General features: G+C 35.3%; 1 protein-coding gene across 1 annotated transcript in view; it reads right to left on the bottom strand.

Annotated features, from left to right (window-relative positions):
- map3k5 (mitogen-activated protein kinase kinase kinase 5) overlaps positions 1-22,040 on the bottom strand; it is a 52,097-nt gene extending 30,057 nt beyond the window's left edge. Inside the window, exons 1-5 of the mRNA XM_073817091.1 lie at positions 21,103-22,040; positions 11,292-11,431; positions 6,511-6,534; positions 5,824-6,017; positions 1,986-2,154 (exon numbers count right to left, since the gene is read on the bottom strand). Of these exons, the coding sequence (XP_073673192.1) occupies positions 1,986-2,154; positions 5,824-6,017; positions 6,511-6,534; positions 11,292-11,431; positions 21,103-21,508 (933 nt within the window). The 5' untranslated portion in view covers positions 21,509-22,040. The remainder of the gene's footprint in view (positions 1-1,985; positions 2,155-5,823; positions 6,018-6,510; positions 6,535-11,291; positions 11,432-21,102) is intronic.
- Positions 22,041-22,510: the final 470 nt, after the last annotated feature.

Consider the following 22,510-nt stretch of genomic DNA (forward strand, 5'->3'; position numbering starts at 1 on the left):
TTACATTTGTGACCCTGGACCACAAAACCAGTCTTAAGTCGCTGGGGTATATTTGTAGCAATAGCCAAAAATACATTGTATGGGTCAAAATTATTGATTTTTCTTTTATGTCAAAAATCATTAGGAAATTAAGTAAAGATCATGTTACATTAATATTTTTTGTAAAATTCCTACTGTAAACCTATCAAAATGTAATTTTTGATTAGTAATATGCATTGTTAAGAACTTAATTTGGACAACTTTAAAGGTGATTTTCTCAGTATTTTGATTTTTTTGCACCCTTAGATTCCAGATTTTCAAATAGATGTATCTCGGCCAAATATTGTCCTATCATAACAAACCATACATCAATAGAAAGCTTATTTATTGAGCTTTCATATGATGTATATATCTCAGTTTTGTAAAATTTAACCTTATGACTGGTTTTGTGGTCCAGGGTCACATTTTAACAAAATGTCAAATTGCAGTTTCTATGCTTTTTGTTTATGGTTGTAATCTCTGTATGTCAGTACACTGCAAAAAATGCTTTTCTTACTTAGATTTTTTGTCTTGTTTCCAGCCAAAATATCTAAAAAAAAATCTTGAATCAGGAAGGATTTTCTAAACAAGTAAAAATTATCTTGTTTTTAGTGAAAAAAAAAAAAAAAAATCTTATTTCAAGCAGACAACTAGATTATTTTTCTTACCCCATTGTCAGATTATTTTGCTTGTTTTAAGCAAAAACTCACCTAATTTTGACTTGTTTTTACTAAAAACAAGACACAAATCTTTACTTGTCTAGAAAATCCTTCCTGTTCAAGAATTTTTAGATATTTTGGCTGGAAACAAGACAAGAAAATTTAAGTAAGAAAAGCATTTTTTGCAGTGTACTGCCATCTTAAAAGTAGGGCTGTGAATCTTCACTGGTTTCACAATTCAATTTAATTATGATTTTCAACTAAATATTACAATGCGTCACATTCTCAGTTTTCAGAATTACTGCACCTGGCTACATTTTCATTTACATTTTATATCAAATTTCTTCTGTGCAAAATGTACTTTATTTTTTCTATTATATAAGCAGGCTCCTTTTTAAAACAAGATCTTATTTAAAATAAGTGTTCTTTAAGTTTTTCCGTCGAGAAGAGTCGCAGGGTAACGTGAATCATCACTAAAACACTGCCTTTATGGCATTTGGTTCTGGCTTTTGTTCACACAGCGCTCGTTCCCGTAATTTTCAAGAATCAGCGCGCATTGTGAAAGGGGCTTTACTAAAGCAACAGTTACGCAGCTTACTGCATTCGGTGTTTGAAAAAGAAAAAACATTAATGATCATTCTGAAATATCCTGTTGAGTATCAGCAGGCTAGGCTCTCTCTATGGCTCTGGGCTCGGCTACAGCATACATGACCGTAGTTACTTGTGATTGGCCTGGCTGTGTGTCACTCAGAAAACAACAGGCCAATCAGAAAGGAGGCTCATGAATATTAATTAGATGGGCCAAAATCGACCTGTTCTTGACAGAGCTCCTAAAAAAGGAGCTGTAAAAATATATTGAGATGGATTTTGACACTTATACCCCAAATATATATTCTTAAGGACATTAACAACTAAAATAAACATCCAGAAATGTGTACAATATGGGACCTTTAAAAGCCTTTGTCGAGGTTTTTGTGTATGTTTAGTGTATTGTCAATAAAGCATGTTTACAAGCTGATCTGCGACCCAGAATTTTTCCCCTCACCAATCCACTTTTCCCCAAACAAGTCTACTGTGTTATAAGTTATGGGTGGCACTTCCGGTTTATGGAACTTCCACCCAAAATGACTGAAACAAATCATATTCAAATAAAAAGCCTGCACTGCCAATAAACCTGATCTGTCTGTGAGCTGTATGCGTTCACTCATGTTCTATTTTCAAAGGAATAGTTAATAAAAAAAAATTACAGATAATGTACTCCCCCCCTTGTCAACAAAACAAAACCAAAAGCTTATGTGATGCACTCACCTGAATATCTCTGTATGACAGAAGGAGGTTTATGACGACATCAGCTGAAAGGCACTCCACGTTATCGAGCCGCTGTTGGATCCGCCTGAGCTCCGCCGCTAGCTCCGCTCCGGTGTAAAGCTCACGCGCTTTACGAATCTCATTCAGAACGGTCTCACGAAAGTACTGGCTAAACAAGCACACAAAAGAGACAAAAAGAAAAGTTACTAATCTATGCAAGAATGGAAATACACACTGCAGATTCACAGTGTTATTATCATACACTAACACCAAGTAAACAATTTTAGAAACAACATTTCAACCCCAAAGTTGATTATTACAGCTAGCAGCCGGTACAGTACAGTATATGCTGTGAACAGCCAACAGGGAATATGTTTCCATGAAAGGGTAGGTAGGTGATAAGCGTCAAAGTAACACCCGCATGTATGGCAGGACCCAAGGATTCCAGCAGAAAATTACCCAAAGCATCACACTGCCTCTGCTGGCTTGCGTTCTTCCCATAGTGCATCCTGGTGTCATGTGTTCCCCAAGTAAGCAACGTACATGCACCAAGCCTACATTTCAAAAAAGTTATAAATTGATTTGCATTGAAATGAGTGAGTTAAGTATTTGACCCCCTATCAATCAGCAAGCTTTTTAGCTCCCAGGTGTCTTTATCCAAGTAACAAACTGAGATTAGGAGCACGCTCTTAAAGGGAGAGCTTGTTAACTGTATAAGAGACACCTGTCCAAAGAAGCAATCAGTCAATCAGATTCCAAACTCTCCACCATGGTCAAAACCAAAGAGCTGTCCAAGGATGTCAGGGACAAGATTGTAGACCTACACAAGGCTGGAATGGGCTACAAGACCATCGCCAAGCAGCTTGGTGAGAAGGTGACAACAGTTGGTGCGATTATTTGCAAATGAAAGAAACACATAATAACTGTCAGTCTCCCTCGGTCTGGGGCTCCATGCAAGATCTCACCTCGTGGAGTTTCAATGATCATGAGATCGGTGAGGAATCAGCCCAGAACTACACAGGAGGATCTCGTCAATGATCTCAAGGCAGCTGGGACCATAGTCACCAAGAAAACATTTGGTAACACACTACGCCGTGAAGGACTGAAATCCTGCAGCACCCGCAAGATCCCCCTGCTCAAGAAAACACATGTACAGCTCGTCTGAAGTTTGCCAGTGAACATCTGAATGATTCAGAGGAGAACTGGGTGAAGGTGTTGTGGTCAGATGAGAACAAAATCAGGAAGAATGCTGCCTATGACCTAAAGAACACCATCCCCACCGTCAAACATGGAGGTGGAAACATTATGCTTTGGGGGTGTTTTTCTGCTAAGGGGACGGGACAACTTCACCACATCAATGGGACGATGGACGGGGCCATATGCCGTCAAATCTTGGGTGAGAACCTCCTTCCCTCAGCCAAAGCACTGAAAATGGGTTGTGGATGGGTATTCCAGCATGACAATGACCCAAAACACACAGCCAAGGCAACAAAGGAGTGGCTCAAGAAGAACCACATTAATGTCCTGGAGTGATCTAGCCAGTCTCCAGACCTTAATCTCATAGAAAATCTGTGGAGGGAGCTGAAGGTTCGAGTTGCCAAACATCAGCTTAGGGCTGAGCGGTATGACCAAAATTTTATTTAACGGTGACGATGTCTTTCACGATATAGTTTTTTATATAGGTAGTTATTCCAGAAATGTACAAAAGGGCTTTATGTAATAAATAAGCTTGAATATTTAAGAAAAGAAAAGGACTTGATCTTATTTGATTATTTTGTATTTTATTCCTCCTCCTGCTCAGGATTTTCTTTTGAGCCCTCCTCGTCTGTTCGTTTCTCCTTTTCCATGTTTTTACAACCTCCCAGCGTATCCTTCAGTCTTGCATTCAACGGTTTGACCGGTCTCAGCCTCACGCGTGCTGCATGTGAGTTGGCCACGCCCACTTATTTACATTTTGCGGTATACACGGAATAAAAAATTATTTTACGGTACACATTTCATTCCGCGGTAACGATATACGTGGATCCAAACCTTTCATCAAATTTGTGACCCTGGACCACAAAACCAGTCTTAAGTCGCTGGGGTATATTTGTAGCAATATCCAAAAATACATTGTATGGGTCAAAATTATTGATTTTTCTTTTATGCCAAAAATCTTTAGGAAATTAAGTAAAGATCATCCTCCATGAAGATTTTTTGTAAAATTCCTACTATAAATATATCAAAATGTAATTTTTGATTAGTAATATACATTGTTAAGAACTTAATTTGGAGAACTTTAAAGGCGATTTTATCAGCATTTTGATTTTTTTGCACCCTTAGATTCCAGATTTTCAAATAGTTGTATCTTGGCCAAATATTGTCCTATCCTAACAAACCATATATCAATAGAAAGCTTATTTATTGAGCTTTCATATGATGTATACATCTCACTTTTGTAAAATTTAACCTTATGACTGGTTTTGTGGTCCAAGGTCACATTTGTCCTAAAACCAAAAAGAATACCCGTTCTTATCTTAGGACAACTTTTGATGAACTTTTTTGATCCACTTCGAATGTTGACTACTGTATACCGTCTTACCGCCCAGCCCTACATCAGCCTCAAAACCTTAATGACTTGGACAGGATCTGCAAAGAGGAGTGGGACAAAATCCCTCCTGAGATCAAACCTGGTGGCCAACTACAAGAAACGTCTGACCTCTGTGATCGCCAACAAGGGTTTTGCCACCAAGTACTAACTCATGTTTTATGAAGGGGTCAAATACTTATTTCACTCATTAAAATGCAAATCAATTTATACATTTTTGAAGTGCGTAGCCATCACAATTTGGCCCTTGTCAAACTTGCTCAATTGCAGTGTTGTTTTTGACAACCATCTTAGATTTAGTCTTAGTCTTAGTCTTTTGGACTAAAATGCTTATTAGTTTTAGTCAAATTTTAGTCACTTCTATATGTGATAGTTTTAGTCCAATTTTAGTCGACGAAAAGTCAGAAAGGTTTTAGTCTAGTTTTAGTCGACGAAAAGTCAAAAAGGTTTTAGTCTAGTTTTAGTCAAAAAAGGGGAAAAAGTAGTCTTTTAACAAATTAATGTAGGTCAGTAAGTATTTTGCTGTTGGGTAGTGTCACTTGAAAGTTCTGAAAATAGCAGATCTATAGTTCAACACAATGTGAGCTTCCGGATCGACTATTTTCACCAATAATTACAATAATGAAGGAATGTTATAAAACATAAAAGACAAACAAGGATGGAATGCTAAAACGGCTTGCCATACTAGCATGGCAAGGAGTATTTAATGCTAAAATGGCTTGCCATAGCGGCAGATACGTTTCAGGTTTTGATTGGCATGCACAATAAGCAGAAATGTCATGCATTTTAAACGTCTGACGGACCACCCACTAACATTTGTCTATTCTCGTCTCATCAACGAAAACTCACACACGTCTCGTCATGTTTTAGTCATCAACGAGCCATTTTTATCTCGTCATGGTCTCGTTATCGTCCTGAAAAAAAGTGGCGTCAACAAAATGATTTCGTCATCGTCATCGTTGACGAAAACAACACTGCTCAATTGCTAACATTTGCCCATTTTTCCTGATTCTAACACATCAACTTTGAGGACAAAGAGTTCACTTGCTGTGATGCAGGTGCTGTGATGAAGTTAATCAGTGTTATTCACTTCACCTGTCAGTGTTCATAATGTTATGTCTGATCGGTGGATATTCAGCCATAAAGATTGTAATTGTATTACTGCTATAAGTCAACTCTGTAACTCAACAATCAATTAACTGTGAGATGAAAATGAGAATTGAGGAGACAAAGCAGGTAGTGAGCTCCCACCAGGTGTTGGTCTTGCAGGTGGTGAGCAGTTGAGTGAGTCTGTCCAGCAGCGGCATACAGATGGGCCCCAGCAGGGCCTCAAAGCTGGGCTGCATCAGTTCACTCAAACCCTTCATCAGACTGCTCTCACAGCAATACACCTTATTCTGAGGCGTCACCATGTACGGAATGAACGTGTAGTTAGCGGCACACGTCTGGAAAAAGCAAACAGGAGGAAACATAAAAGCAGAGGAATGCAGTTAATATCCACAGTGAAAATGAACAACATAAAATGAATCAGTAGTAATGTCATTTCTTGGTTGTGGACAGCAGGATATAAAAAATTACTAATAAATTTACTCATTCTACTGAAATGCACTCATAAACCCCTATGGGTTTTCCTGGCCTTAATGATTTTCATGCCTAATTTTTTTCTTTTTTTGGTGCATAATTATAAAATCTTACAACAAAGCTCTTGCAAAAGTCTCAAACAGCAAAAAATATCAATAATGTGAAATCTTCAATAATATGATATAACCAAACATGAAGCGAAAGTTTTCCATTTCCACATTTTCAGGATTGCAATCAAACTGACTAACCTACATGAACTACAGCACAAATGTAAGAAAGGATGCACAATTTCTTTGTTTTAAAAAATGACATCAAATTAACATGAGGCAGAAAGTAAGTGAAGATTAAGAAACTTACCATATTCTTCTGACATATCACCTCCTGTATGAGAGAAATATGAGTCATAATCAATTTAGATGGTATAAAAGGTGTTTTTGTTTTTGACATAATTCTATTACAAACATACAGAAGCCTGTCTCAGCCACTGAATAAAAAATAACTTTTTATCTCACAATTCTGACCTTTTTTCTTGCAATTGCAATTCTTGCAATTTTTTTTAATTCTCAGAATTGCATCATATAAAATCGCAATTCTAAATTTTTTCTTAGAACACACAATTACTTTATATATATATATATATATATATATATATATATATTGCAGTCATAAGTTATAAGTCTGAATTGCAGGATATAAACAAAAAAAGTCTGAATTTTGAGATATAAACAGTTCTGACTTTTTTTCTCGTAATTGCGACTTTGTATCTTGCAATTCTGACTTGTTTTATTAGAATTGTGAGATATATACTCGCAATTGCAAGTTATAAAGTCCAGTTATAAAGAGAAAAAAGACTGATATGTTCACAGAATTGCTAGTTTGTATTATAGACTTTATAACTCACAATTGTGACTTTATATCATGCAACTCTGACTTTATAACTTGCTTTTGCAAGTTTAAAAATCATGCTATTGTGACTTTATTACCCATAATTGCAAGTTTATATCTCATAATTCTGAATTTATAACTCGCAATTGTGAATTTAGGTCTGAAAAGTCAGAATTGTGAAGTCAGTTGCAATAACCTTTTTTATTTGTATTTAGTGGCGGAAACGTGACCTTCATACAAACAACCTAAATGTGTGTCTGAAGACGTTTAATAACTGTTTGTGTGTGTCCATGTCCAGAACATTATAATTGATTTACTAGTTTTGTAGTATGTTCTGTAGTATGGTTGTACTAGGTCTGTTTCTGTTGAGTATGCAAGCTAAAAAGGCCAACTTGGCCTTCCATTTCAACAACTATAAATCTCTTGTCAGATTATTTAATTGAACTGTTAAAACAAATGTCTTCTACCAATTTATTTCAAAGAGAAAACTAAAATTCACCCACTGCTTGTTTGACATCCTTAAGACGATTTCAAATGAATGCTTGTTTTGCAATTCCGTTTGTAGTCACTTTTTATTTAAGATGAACTGGAAATGCAAAATTAAACATGCACTCCTATAACATCACGCTATTACAACAATGTAGTATGCAACTGGTAAAAACTTTTATCGTCGCATATTGTGTAGTGATTCCTGAAACTGCAATTCCTAAGCAAGGCACTTCTTACTGAACTGATCTGTGTGTTTATGTGTTTTCCAAGCACCATCCTCCACTAAAATCTGCCTAGTAATAAAATCACTGCCTTAAAGAGCTCTTCTAAATATATCCCATATTATGCAACTTACTCCCCACTCACCTGGCATAACTCCATTTAATAATGTAAAGTAATAATGGAGGTGTGTGACCTTGCTAGGAGGATCTCCATGACAATAATGCCTGCCTACAATTCACTGACCAACCTACAATAGACCACTGTGATCAAACTGTTGGATGTCTAGTTGATGCACTACAAGTTATGTAGGTTGTATTAAAAATTTAGTGTCCATCCAATAAATGTCAGCTCTCTTATTTTAGACTAATACATCTTTTAATTAGAAAGTTTGTAAATGTTGTCACAAAGAATGAATGAATGAAAAATGAATTTTTTTTAAGAAAAACTGAAGTTAAGAATTTTTTTCCCATGGAAAAAACCAAATGCTTTTATTAAAAACAAACTGAGAATCATTCCTTGGCACAATTTGTATTTGAAAATCAAATCAAATCAAATAAGATCAAATAAAAAATACATAATAATTGTATAAATCTATATTTTTAAGTGATTAATATTTCACTAAAAAAAAAAAAAAAATTAAAGTCAAGTGTGTCAACACTTTTGACTGGTAATGTATATTACAATACCTGTACTACACACCATAATGCAGCTGCTTATTTTAATTTTGCCAAGCAAGGCATGAAGCTTCAACATTCTAACAGCTAATTAGATATTAGGGTTAGATTTTGGGGCACTCAACCAGCTCCTGAGTCTTTTTCAGTCCAAACATTTCTTGGCTGGGATGCATGAAGTTTGTCTATAATGTCTGCTACTTTAAACCGAAGCTATTTGCTATTTTTATATGTTTTTCTTTGTCTTATATGTGACCCTGGACCACAAAACCAGTCATAAGGTTAAATTACAAAACTGAGATGTATACATCATATGAAGCTTTCTATTGATGTATGGTCTGTTAGGATAGGACAATATTTGGCCGAGATACATCTATTTGAAAATCTGGAATCTGAGGGTGCAAAAAAAAAAAAAATCAAAATACTGAGAAAATCACCTTTCCAATCACCTTGTCCAAATTAAGTTCTTAATGCATATTAGTAATCATAAATTACATTTCGATATATTTTAAGTAGGAGTTTTACAAAAAAATCTTCATGGAACATGATCTTTACTTAATATCCTAATGATTTTTGGCATAAAAGAAAAATCAAACATTTTGACCCATACAATGTATTTTTGGCTATTGCTACAAATATACCCCATCGACTTAAGACTGGTTTTGTGCTCCAGGGTCACAAATAAGCCTTCCATTGATTTATGCTTAGTTAGGATAGAACAATGTTTGGCTGAGATACTGCTATTTGAAAATCTAAGGGTGTAAAAAATCAAAATACTGAGCAAAATGCCTTTAAAGTTGTCCAAATGAAGTTCTTAGCAATGCATATTACTAATCACAAATTGAGTGTTTATATATTTACGGTAGGAAATTTACCAAAATATATTGATGAACGTGATCTTTAATTAATATTCTATTGATTTTTGGCAATCAATAATTTTTTCTCATACAATGTATTTTTGGATGCTTTTGCGGTTATATGCTATACATATAATAAAGCAGCTTTTTCTATAAGACTGGTATGTTTCTGATATGAGCCTTACACTCAGGTGCCACAGTTTTGGACTTGCGTTATTTCCCCTCAACAACATTTTACAAAAGTGCTTTTCATTTCTTGAGCAATAGGAAGCATTGGGGATGAGATTAGTGTATTTGTTCTCTTGCAGTGATCCAGAAAAATGTCCTACTTGGCTGAATCAGGGTCACCTGATGCAGTAACACACTACCAGTCAGGTTTGGACACACTTGGCTTCAAGGAGAAGTTCAATTCCAGAACAAACATTTACAGATAATGTACTTACTCCTTTCTCATCAAAGATGTTTTTCTTTCTTCCCTTGTAAAGAAATGATGTTATGTCTCCATATAGTGGACTTATATGATGTTCCTGAGTTTGAATTTCCAAAATGCAGTTTAAATGCAGCTTCAAAGGGCTCTAAACGATCCCAGCCGAAGAAGGGTCTAATCTAGTTAAACAATCAGTTAAAATTGACAATTTATATACTTTTAACCTCAAATGCTCATCTCCTCTAGCTCTTCGTTAACTCTGGGTATTCCCGTTCAAGACAGTTAGGGTATGTTGAAAAACATCTCATTTTCTCCTCCAACTTCAAAATCATCCTACATCACTGCAGAAGTACAAACTGTTTACAAAGTGAAAGTGCAAAGAAGATCAAACACCCTTTATATAAAAAAAGAAGGTAAAACAGCAATGTAGCATGACTTTAAAGTTGAGGGGAGAAAAATGAGATGGAAGTTTTTCGACATACCCTAACTGTATTGACTCGGAGATACACAGACGGGCATCTGAGATTAAAAAGTATATCAATTAGGGATGCACTGAATGTTTGGCAACCAAAATTATTCGGCCGAACATAGCAAAAAAAAAAATCTATTTAGGTGATCGGCCAAATAAGCGAAAACGCCAAAAAATGTTATAATTGACAAAAGACAAAACTGTAAAAAGCAAATATGTGACCCTGGACCACAAAACCAGTCATAAGGTTAAATTTTACAAAACTGAGATATATACATCATATGAAAGCTCAATAAATAAGCTTTCCATTGATGTATGGTTTGTTATGATAGGACAACATTTGGCCGAGATACATCTATTTGAAAATCTGAAATCTAAGGGTGCAATAAATCAAAATACTGAGAAAATCACCTTTAAAGTTGTCCAAATTAAGTTCTTAGCAATGCATATTACTAATCAAAAAATACATTTTGATAGGTTTACAGTAGGAATTTTACAAAAAATCTTCATGGAACATGATCTTTACTTAATTTCCTAATGATTTTTGACATAAAAGAAAAATCTATAATTTTGACCCATACAATGTATTTTTGGCTATTGCTACAAACATACCCCAGCGACTTAAGACTGGTTTTGTGGTCCAGGGTCACATATTGGCTATTTAATTTATGCAATGGTGAAAAAAATTGCCAAAATACATGGGGGAAAAACGTGTTCGGTAATTGGCCTTCAAACCAGTGTGCAATTTTGTTCGGCTTCAGACAAGAATTTTCATTTCGATGCATCCCTAATATATTTTGTACCTTTTTTTTTTTTTTTTTTTTTAGAAAATAACATATAGTTTTGCAAGATAAGACCCTTCTTCCTCGGCTGGGATCGTTTAAAGCCCTTTGAAGCTGCATTTAACCTGCATTTTGGAAATTCAAACTCAGGGGCACCATTGAAGTCCACTATATGGAGAATATTCCTGAAATGCTTTCCCCAAAAAACAATTTCTTTATAACTGAAGAAAGAAAAAAATGAATATCTTGGATGACAAGGGGGTGAGTACATGTGTACATTTTTGTTCTTGAAGTGAACTGCTTTACGTTTGACTCTGAGACAAAAGACTTTCTGACCTGAAGAGAGTGCAGCGAGTCTGAGTTGAGATCACAATAAAGAATGATGTTGTTGACCATGCTGAAACTCTCTCTCACACCCAAGTGATAGAAGAGAGAGGGCTGCCGAAATGCATCCGTCATTTCAACCACTGCAATATCTGTGAACAGAAACAGAGAGTTTTCACAATTTTTGAAACACTTTTACCCAAACCTGACAGACAGACAGACCCAGACAGTTTGATGAGTGTTTGTGTGTGGGGGTTATTTTCTATCGGGCCTGTCCCTGCAGTTGAGTTTAACGCATTATACGCCACATTTAAATATCAGCAGGAAGTCAGTTCCTCTGTTTGCATGCATCTGTGCCAAAGCTGTTGTTTCAGTTAACCCAAAGGAAACAGACATGTCAGAGAAAACGAACAAAGCAACATACATTCCTAAGCAGAAGGCCATGTAGAGTGCATGAACATCAGAACATCTTCATTATTCATGCATTATACACTCTTAAAAATAAAGGTGCTTTAAAAGGTTCTTTACAGAAATGCCATAGAAGAACCATTTTTGGTTCCAAAAAGAACCATTCAGTCAAAGGTTCTTTAAAGAACCACCTATTTTCTTTTTAGAATCTGAGACCAGTTTTGTGAAACAGAAAGGTTCTTCAGATGTTAAAGGTTCTTTATGAAACAATTTAGACAAAAAAGTTTCTTCTGTGGCATCATTAAGAGTGTAGTTTACAGATGATATGAAAACAATTTGAGTCATCTAGGAACCAAAATTACAGCTGAAATAAATGTGTAATACTTTAAGACAGACAGAAATTCTCAAAAAAGCCAAGCAAGTGGTCAACTTGTCAGAGTTTACCACTGGAAGTAGTGGTTTACCAATATGGGTTTTTCAGCGGCCAATGCAAATACATTTAGAATGCAGGCAGGTCTAAGACTGTTATAATACAAACATATTACAACACATTACAAATGAATGAAAAATTATTGTACACAATATTATCTAATACACTTTCTTATTATAAAAAAATGAAACCATTTACATCCAAGGTGTTCATGTCTTCTTTCTTCAGTCGTAAAGAAATTATGTTTTTGAGGGAAAGAAATCTGGATTTTTCTCCATATAGTGGACTTCAATGGTGCCACTGAGTTTGAACTTCCAAAATGCAGTTTAAATGCAACTTCAAACCATCCCAAATGAGGTTGAGGAAGAAGGGTCTTATCTAGTGAAACGATCAGTTATTTTTTTTTTTTTATGACAATTTGTTTACTTTTTAACCTGGTTTAAGATAGTTAGGGTATGTCACAAAGCTCCCATCTTATTTTCTCCCTCAACTTCAAAAATTATTTAAAAATTATTCTACATCACTGCAGAAGTACCAACCTGGTGTTTGCAAAGTGAACATGCAAAGAAGATCAAACACCCTTAACAAAAAGGTTAAACAGCAAAGTAGAGCGATTTTGAAGTTGAGGGAGATAATTAGATTTTTTCGTCATTTTTCGACAGTTTTTCGACATTCCCTAACTGTCTTAAACCAAAAGTTCAGGCAGAGCAAGACAAGACAAGCTTTTGAGGTTAAAAAGAAAGTAAATGTAATTAAAAACAAAACAAAACATAGTTTTGCTAGATAAGACCCTTCTTCCTCGGCTGGGATCATTTGAAGCCACATTTAAACTACACTGGGAGTTCAAATTCGGGGCACCATAGAAGTCCAATATCTGGAGAAAAAGTCCTGAAATGTTTTTCTCAAAAACAATTTCTTTATGACTGACGAAAAGAAGACATGAACTGTAAAAAAATTTCTGGAAGTTAACTTATTCTTTAATGCAAATTAGTTCATTTGTTAAACATCAAAAAAAAAAATCTAACATTTAAATTACTCATGCAGGCTGTATAAAATTTATGCAAATGATAAGTTTGTCAGGTCACTCTTTGTATATTTGTTGGTTTTGGCTTCTCCCATATTTTGTATCCAATTTTACAATGCAAAAATTTTTTTGCTTACTTAGATTTGTCTTGTTACCAGCCAAAATATCTAAAAAAAAAAAAAAAAAAAAAAAAACTAAAAATAAGTAAAAATTATTGTCTTGTTTTCAGAAAACTAGTTTTTTTCTTGAAACAAGCTAAATAATCTGCCAATGGGGTAAGAAAAATAATCTTGTGTTCTGTTTGAAATAAAAAAATTTTGCTTACCCCAATCATTTTTACTCGTCTAGAAAATCCATCTTGATTTAAGAATTTTTAGATATTTTGGCTGGAAACAAGACCAAAAAAAATCAAAGAAAGAAAAGCATTTTTTGCAGTGTAAGAAAATGTATCCAAAAATAAACTGTATGACTTTCTTCAATGCCACACAAAATACTACAACAGCATTAGTTCATCTTCCATTTGCAATTTATGGAAAAGAGGTGCAATGAAAGCGAAAGCTTTAAGGTTGTCTTTCTCAGACATTCCGTTGAACTGTATACTGCCGTTTATGTTCCATGGAATAAGGAAGTCCCAAAGGTTTGAAACCTGTTCATATGACAATGGTGATCTTTCCAGGGGTAACTGCAAGGTCTAGCATTCCAGATTTGCTTCAGATTTCACACATGCAAATATAGTTTCAAATTCTCCCACATCAATCTGTCACTGTTCTACACTTGTACAGCTGATGCAACTACATTACTTTGTTGTGTCACACAAAGTGCACAAATCACGTCAATGGGAAATGCCATGTGAGATAGAGATGAGTATGTTTAACTAGTCATCCAACAAATGACTTGTTGAATAGTAAATTCAGTATTTTAGTGGTAATCCTACAGTTCTCAGATACACATCTTTGTGCAGCTGTGTGTTGGACCCTTTCTTATAAGCACAGACAGTTTTGTACAGACTGTTTATTATTTGAATATCTGTTAGTTACCCTTTTCCTAATAAATGTGTCTGATTTGGGCCTAGTGGACACGCCACAGCCTTATTATACAGGGATATCTTAAAGGGGTCATCGGATGCAAAACTAACTTTTACATGTTGTTTGAACATTAATGTGTGTTGGTAGTTTGTGCACACAAGCACCATACAATGATAAAAAAACAGCCAATGGTATTTTTTTAATCTTTAAAAAGTAATACCCCCTTTTCAAAACCAGCTCAGCTTCTTGCCGTTGGGACGAAATACAGTTGACTGACATGAGCGTTTACCTTAGACACGCCCTCATCGTCACTGTGTGACTCAGGTGCAGAGGTTCTGTTGTTGGATGTAATAATGAACAAAGCAATAGTCATTTACTCCCAACATCTGAGCCGATGAAGACGCAGAGGATTAATGTTACTTTTGGGTTTAAAAGGAAAGCGCCGATCCCGATCTACATATGCGTCTATGTTTGTGTGAATCGTTCGTGATGCAGCTTCACCCACAGCAGAGTGCAAGTGAGTATAAGGGTTTTTTATGCATCTTTGCAAATGGCCTTTCCTAATAATGTGCTTGTTGGCAAGTTTCGCCAATAAACGCAGCTAAATGTGGCTAAAGTAAACATTACTGCTCATAATCCCAGAGCAGAGAGGGGCGGGGCGAGCAGAGCTCATCTGCATTTAAAGGGCCCATGCAATATAATGGGTTGAGTTTTGAGCTGATTTTGACAAGGTAAAAGGGTGTTTTTTTACACTACTATTGAGAATTTTTAACCAAAGTATATTACAGACTTTTTATTAAGACCCTAAAGATTCATATGAACTTGTGGAAAATGGGCATCCGATGACCCCTTTAAGATTTTCTTGAGACAGACTTGTCGAGTATGAACATTTGTAGCTTTGCATATTTCTATAATGACAGGAAGCTAAAAAACAATTGCAAGCTTAGGTGGCTTCAGACACAAATAGCAACAACAACAATCCTCTAATCATGTTGATACATAACTATCAATGATATAAATCAATGTAAAACTAGTACAATACATAACAGCTTTGAACTGAGTTTTTGATTAGACAAAGGAGACTGATATTGCTTCCCGACAGGCAGAAATCCATTACGCTGACATGCCAGATTGTACTGGCTGGACTGGGCTGAACAAAATGATTACTGAAAGCAATAGAGTTTTTATTTACTTACTGCTTGTAAAAAACAAACAAAAAACTAACCAAACTAGCTTCTCTGTTCTTGTTGTATTCTATCTATATATCTATCTATCTATCTATAGGCCTCTAACACTAGCTTGCCTTTTATTTTTCATTTATTATATATTTTTTTAAAAACCTTGATATGTGTACTGTGTTAGCACTTGCATGTAATTGCTCTTTTGTTGTTTTTGATTGCTTCCACTGTCCTCTTTTTTTTGTATGTCGCTTTGGATAAAAGCTTCTGCTAAATGTCTAAATCTAAATGTAAATAAATAAATGTATCCAGAGTACCAAGAAATTTAAAGCACAACTCAGTAATTACTCTTCTTATAAAATGCCATTAAACAAATGTGGTTCAAAACAAAATTTGTGGTGAATACCTGTAATTTGTTGTTTACCAGGGTCAATCATTTTGACTCATCCCCCAGGTTGTAAGAACAAAGGATATATGTGACCCTGGACCACAAAACCAGTCTTAAGTCGCTGGGGTATATTTGTAGCAATAGCCAAAAATACATAGTATGGGTCAAAATTATTGATTTTTCTTTTATGCCAAAAATCATTAGGAAATTAAGTGAAGATCATGTTCCATGAAGTTTTTTTTGCAAAATTCCTACTATAAATATATCAAAATGTAATTTTTGAATTGTAATATGCATTGTTAAGAACTTAATTTGGACAACTTTAAAGGTGATTTTCTCAGTATTTTGATTTTTTGCACCCTCAGATTCCAGATTTTCAAATAGATGTATCTCGGCCAAATATTGTCCTATCCTAACAAACCATACATCAATAGAAAGCTTATTTATTGAGCTCTCATGTGATGTATATATCTCAGTTTTGTAAAATTTAACCTTATGACTGGTTTTGTGGTCCAGGGTCACATATGTCTGCGGAGTAATGCACTTACAGCAGAATTCTAACGGGTGGAGAAATGTGATCAGCAATTAGTAAAGGAATTCCACTAGAATTTACAGAAAGCTATTCATAAATTGTAACATATCCTAAACTCTCATGTGTCTGACTGCTATGCTGCTGGAAACCACATTCCAAGTGAACCATTACTATCTGCTGTTGTTTTTTCCAAATATGCATCATGGGAAATTTACTCGCATTTGGCTCTCAGGGGGTGTTGTTTTCCAACCAATGCTCACATACCATTGGTCATTTAGTCTAAAAATGTATTCATTGTATTGGTTTGGAATTTGTTGGAATTCCAAGCGTAACCATGAAACACAATTATATACATTTAACTGAATAATTATGAAATCATTCAAGCTCTTAAGTCATGTTTTTAGACTGCTGAACAAGGATATGATCTAAAAACCATTCAGCACAACTTCAGCAGAGCAGGGCCTCATCTAGCAGAAAAGGAATGTGCCATTTGCTGAGTTCAGCGGAGTGCAAGAAATGAAAACGACACCTAAAACACACTCTCTCTTCAGCTACTAAGCAACGATTACACATTTCTAATTAGTTAACCAACATACTCCCCATTGATTGTTTGGATGAACAGGTCATTCCTGTTATACCACCTTTTATATGGTTCAAATACAAGTGCAATCCAGCAATTTGTTAAGACCTACCTATAGACCAATTGTAGGTTTGTAAACATTCGTCATGGTTGCAGAAAACCTGGGAGAGACAGCCTTTACATCTCGAGAATTACTCAGATATAATACAAAATAGAGAGATTTTAAAAATATTACAGATTATATTAATTAAATGTCATTTTCAAAATGTTCTCCACTTATTACAAGAGCTTGTCGCCCAGCGATAAGCACTGTTATGCAATGAAATTGATGTTTATATAGTGGGATAGTTTTTTATGGTGGCAGAAAACTCACTATTGTTGAGTTAAATCGAGTTATAAAGTCTGAATTAGAAGATATAAACTTTAAAGTAAATTTTAAAGAAGTACAATCACCCTCCTACGCGTCCACAGTCAAAACATGTTTAAGCCTTTTCGAAATGCTACAAGTATGTAAAACAACATGCCATCTTTAATCTACAGATAAAACATGCAGGCTCAAATGATGCACTTTATGTATTGCATGCACTCATCAAATGTGTAAATGTGTAAAATAACAATAAAGAGATGTGTCTATAGACCAAAAATATGCAACTGATAACAAATGTTCAGTACGTCTGTTTTAACTTGAGGATTTCATCAAACAATTCTATATGTCAGCCCTTTGCGGGAAAAAAAAACTGTGTTTAAAAGGTATAATTTCTTAATTTTTAAGCTTAGTGGTCAACATACACAAAAAAAAAAAAACAATAAGTACATTTACTTAATTTTTCCCCCCACATTTTTGCATGCATATTTTTTAAGTAAAATTTAAGAATTAAGTAAAATCTACTTAACTAAGTTAAGTAAAATTAGCAAAAGAAGTAAGTACATTTAACATGTGCAGTTAGAGCTTGATGAGTAATTTCTACTTAATTATTTTAAGTTTATCCTGCAGTCCTCAAGTACAATTCACTCAGCCACAGTTTGTAAACTTCACTCAAACATTATAACACCGAAAGAAAAGAAAAAAATGCCATTAAAGCATGTGGTTCACTTACAAACATGTACGTAAACAAGCAGACAGCTCCTTATTGTTTTAAAGGTTATATGTTCACTCAATGTAGTTACTAACCAAATTAACACAGAGACCTCGATATTTGGCACATGATTTGTGTATAGAGTAGAAAATGATTTTTGTGTATAAAATGAACAAAACAGCAAGCTACGTAACCTAACAACAAAAGCAACCACAAAACAGTGTAAATACATCTCAAAAACAGCAAAAAAAAAATTACCTTACTAATTATTCATGCCCAAGGGCTTGATGGGAACAATAAAATCATGACTTTGATATTTACTTAAAGCATTTTTGTAAAAATAACAAACAATTCCACGTAAAATATACTAATAATTTTACTTTTTAAATTCTAAAAGCTTAAATTGCATAGTAATACTGAATTTGCATTTTTTTTATTCTTGCCTTAACTAAATTATTTAATATGTAAGAAATTACATGTTTTTCTGTATAATTTCCTTCATAAAATTATTTAAGTGTCTATGGGTTTTAACACTGTCTAACACTAGAATCTAAACAGCAGGGTGGCTGATGGCCAAAATATGGCTGTTATAGTGTAGCATATAAAATACAAATTAATTATAAAACATTAACCTGCCACTACTTAAGTTTGCAGTTTGCCAGCCTGATTGGTTTATTATCTGGATTTCAACTTTGTGAACCACTGAATCTCACACAATCTCTGTTGCATGGCTTCAGAAGATTTGGGTGAACTTTTTTTTATGCTGAACTTTTGCCCTTTCAGATCTTTTCAACACATTTTAACTTTTTTCCCCATTCTATTAAACTGAAGAAATGGTGCTGCAAGGAGCTGCTTGGACATGCTATAAAACCCTTTCAAACAAATGACATAGCATCTTGAAGCCTCCAGCTGAATACTGACGACACGATAACATCTGAGCATCCAAAATAACACAACGACTTTGAGCTGTGCGAGGTTACCACACAGGAAACAACTGTTTTCACTGTGAACCATCTTGAGTTTTTTTTTTTTGTTTGTTTTTTTATCTAAAGGCCACATGGATAAAACAGCAATATAAGAAGAATGGGAAAAAACGATGGTGAAACATACAGAATTCTGTGTGAAGAAAACAAACCGCAGAGAAAAAAAATCAGTCTGTCTCTGATATAAAGTCCAAAAGAAACTAGGTCAGAGAAAATGACAGTCAAGTCACCCAAAGCACAAGATTAAATCTTGGCTTTGAGAAAAGAAATTCTGATGTTTAGAGACAGAAAGCTAAACTGCAAATCTTAAAAGTAATAAAAAATAAATCTACATATACACATATACAGCTGGGGTAAATAGAGCCGCAAAGTGTAGATATTGGCGCAGTAATGCCTATATGGAAAAAATTGACAGTAGGCTATGTGCAAAAACTGATATGGCTACTTCTGAGTGATTGCATACACTGTTAAAAATAAAGGCTCCAAAAGGGTGTTTTTGCATTGATGCCATAGAAAAACTAGTTTTGGTCCCCCAAAGAACCGTTCAGTGAACAGTTCCTAAAACAATCATTTTGAAAAACATTTTAAAAATCAAAAGAAATGTTTTCGAATATAAAGAACCTCATCTGCATTTGAAAGGTTCCGTGGATGTTCAAGGTTCTTCATAGAACCATCAATGCCAATAAAGGACCTAGTCTACTAATTAAAAGTTACCACTGATTAATGAATGATATATCACTCCATTTGACCTTAATTATATCCGTTCACTTATTCTACAGTTATGGATGTTATTTCAGGGATTTTCATTAACTGCAAATACGTGCAACATTTGCAAAACGATAAAGCCAAACTACTTTAAATTTAAATATCTGTCAATGCCAAGTAACTACTAAAGTAACGCATTATAACCTATATACGAGTTACTTTTTTTGCAAATAAGTAATGCCAGTTACCCTTTTTGCCCCATTTATTGACTGAAAGCTCTTGAGTCCCAGTGTTGAGAGAAATCGGGAGTGAAATGTTACTTTAGTTCTAGAATAAATGTGAAACAGATTCAGTATTCCTCAAAATGAACAAAAACCTGCACATATCCTCATATACTTTCTGTGTTTAATTACATTTTATTAACCAGTGTCTTTGCTGCTGACATTTGATGATCCAATTCAATCAAACTAATAAGCACAAATTACTCAAGATAAACTAATATCTGATATTTGTCGTTCTGAAGAGTGTCGGACTTTCTTTTTCTGCGTTCTACTGCACAGATGTGAATTTACTTTTCCTTTAACCTGAGGCTTTTAGTGTGAAAGGGCTGTTTGCATTTGCTAAATATAGAACTTGTTATATTAAAAACAATCAAGCAAGCTCTGCCCAGATTTAAAAAGCAACGCAAAAGTAACGTAACGCAGTACTTTTCATAAAAAGTAACTAAATAATGTACACTCTTAAAAATAAAGGTGCTTTACGATGCCATGGAAGAACCTGTTTCACAAAAGGTTTTTTGCAGCGAAAGAAGATTCTTCAGATTATAAAAAGGCAAGAAAGAGGTGATTCTTTAAAGAACCTTTGACTGAATGGTTCTTCTATGGCATCGCTGTGAAGAACCTTTTAAAGCACCTTTATTTTTAAGAGTGTAAATAGTTACTTTTTTTTCAGGGAATAACGCAATATTTTAATGCATTACTTTTAAAAGCAACTTTTCCCAACACTGGTCACTGCATGCAGTAATCTCAGATGAGGACATGTTTGCAATGCATAACAAACAGGTGCTCAGTTTCAGTTTTTTTTGCATTTGGGGAGAAAGTAAAAGCAAAAGCCCTTTTGGTTTTACTTTCGTTAGCTCCTCTTGACTCTTGACAAGAAGCAAGGTGAATGCACGCAGCTTATAATGATATGAAGACATTTTTTAAACAATTGAACAAGACTGTCTGGTTTTGCTGCAGGTCAACGGTTGCACAAAGCTTCATTTCCATTGAAGTCTGAATGCCTTTGAATACCAGTCATTTCTCATGGAAATGAGATTAAAGACACTGCCGCCCTGTATGCATGTGGGTGCATGTGGGAGAGTGATACCATCACAAGAACCTTCCTGGAAAAATGCAAGAAATTAAACCGAAAAACCAGACCAAAACACACCTAAAATACAATAAAGGTCACATCTACCAATGCCATTCCCAAGACTTCCATCAGTAGACTTACCTGCATTGTAAAAGTGATCGAGAACTGATGTTTCACCAAAGTCCAGCTTCCCAAAGGGAATCACATCTAGTTTAAACCCCACAATGTCACAAGCATCCTTCAGACACTGTAAAGCCATGTTCTCCGGACTGAGAGGTTGGCTCGTCTCAGAGTTCCTCACGTAGGCCACTTGTACGGCTCGGTTCTTACATTTGCCGGTGGTCAACAAGGTCCCGCTTTCCGAGGGCAAACTGATCACCCCAGGGTTGGCGCTCTTACAGCTGGAGGGGTCCTGCCAGAAGATCCCAGCACCAGAATTCATACTACCACTGGATTCTCCAGTACTCCCTCCCATCATGCCTAAGGGTTGACCGAGAGAGGGTACGGAGAGAGAAATGGCCTCCAAATCTGAATTCATTTTTTTCATGAGTTAAATGACCCCAACCCCAACAGTAGAGCTTCTCAACCGGCACACTTCATAGATAGCATTCTTGGTAGTTGGCACCAAGGGAACAAATAAGTGAGGTTATGTCATCAGCACCAATAGCCTACAATAAGACGATTATCGTTGCATTTCTAGATGCAAATGTACAAATCCCATCAGCAGCATTGGTCTGGACGGTAAAATGGTAAGAATTGAACAACTGCATAGATCACGGACTAATCACGGACACGCTCGTCACGACTCGAGAAAACGACAATGCTCTTTCGGAAATTCATCGATGTCCTCAAACAGAAGCGTTTCCAAAGAACCCACGCTCGTTTATCGCAGCTCATGTAGTAGTTTGTGAAGTAACGCAGTTGTGTTGATCGCTAAACTCCGCGTGCATCGTGTCAAGTCGTTTCACCTCGAGACATCAAACGCGTTTCCTCGGTCCTGTCGTTCCTGTTTATGTCACTGTGTGTATGTCATTATGTTGCGAAATCGTTCTCGACTGAAGCGCGTTTGACTGCTGGACCCTGCCCTATTTCTATTATTATCTTCAACACAACTCACTCTCAGGGGGTGGAGTAGAACTCCGAACTTCCAGGAAGTGAATTGACGAAACCTACTATGGAAAAGGCTTAGGTCATAAATATTAAATACGTAACGTGATGCTCAACCAGTTGGCCACTCTGAAACAGACCTTGGGACTCCCCTAACACCCACATTTGCGGTCTGTACGTTTTTTTTAATGATTGATTTATTGACAACTCAGACAACAAATGGAAAATGCGAAATAATAACAACAATAACCAATTATAATGATACGTTTTACAAATAAAACATTACATAAACAAAAAAAGTACAGAACTATAAGCCTATATGTATGTTTTTTGTTTGCACTGACGTTACTTACACCCTCTTAAGCTTCAAGATACTGAAAAAAGACATAATTAATCACCTTACTTACCCAGTTGATTGATTACATTGATAATTTCAGAAATT

This window comes from Garra rufa, chromosome 13 (genome assembly GCF_049309525.1).
Source record: "Garra rufa chromosome 13, GarRuf1.0, whole genome shotgun sequence".
NCBI classification, from domain to species: domain Eukaryota; kingdom Metazoa; phylum Chordata; class Actinopteri; order Cypriniformes; family Cyprinidae; genus Garra; species Garra rufa.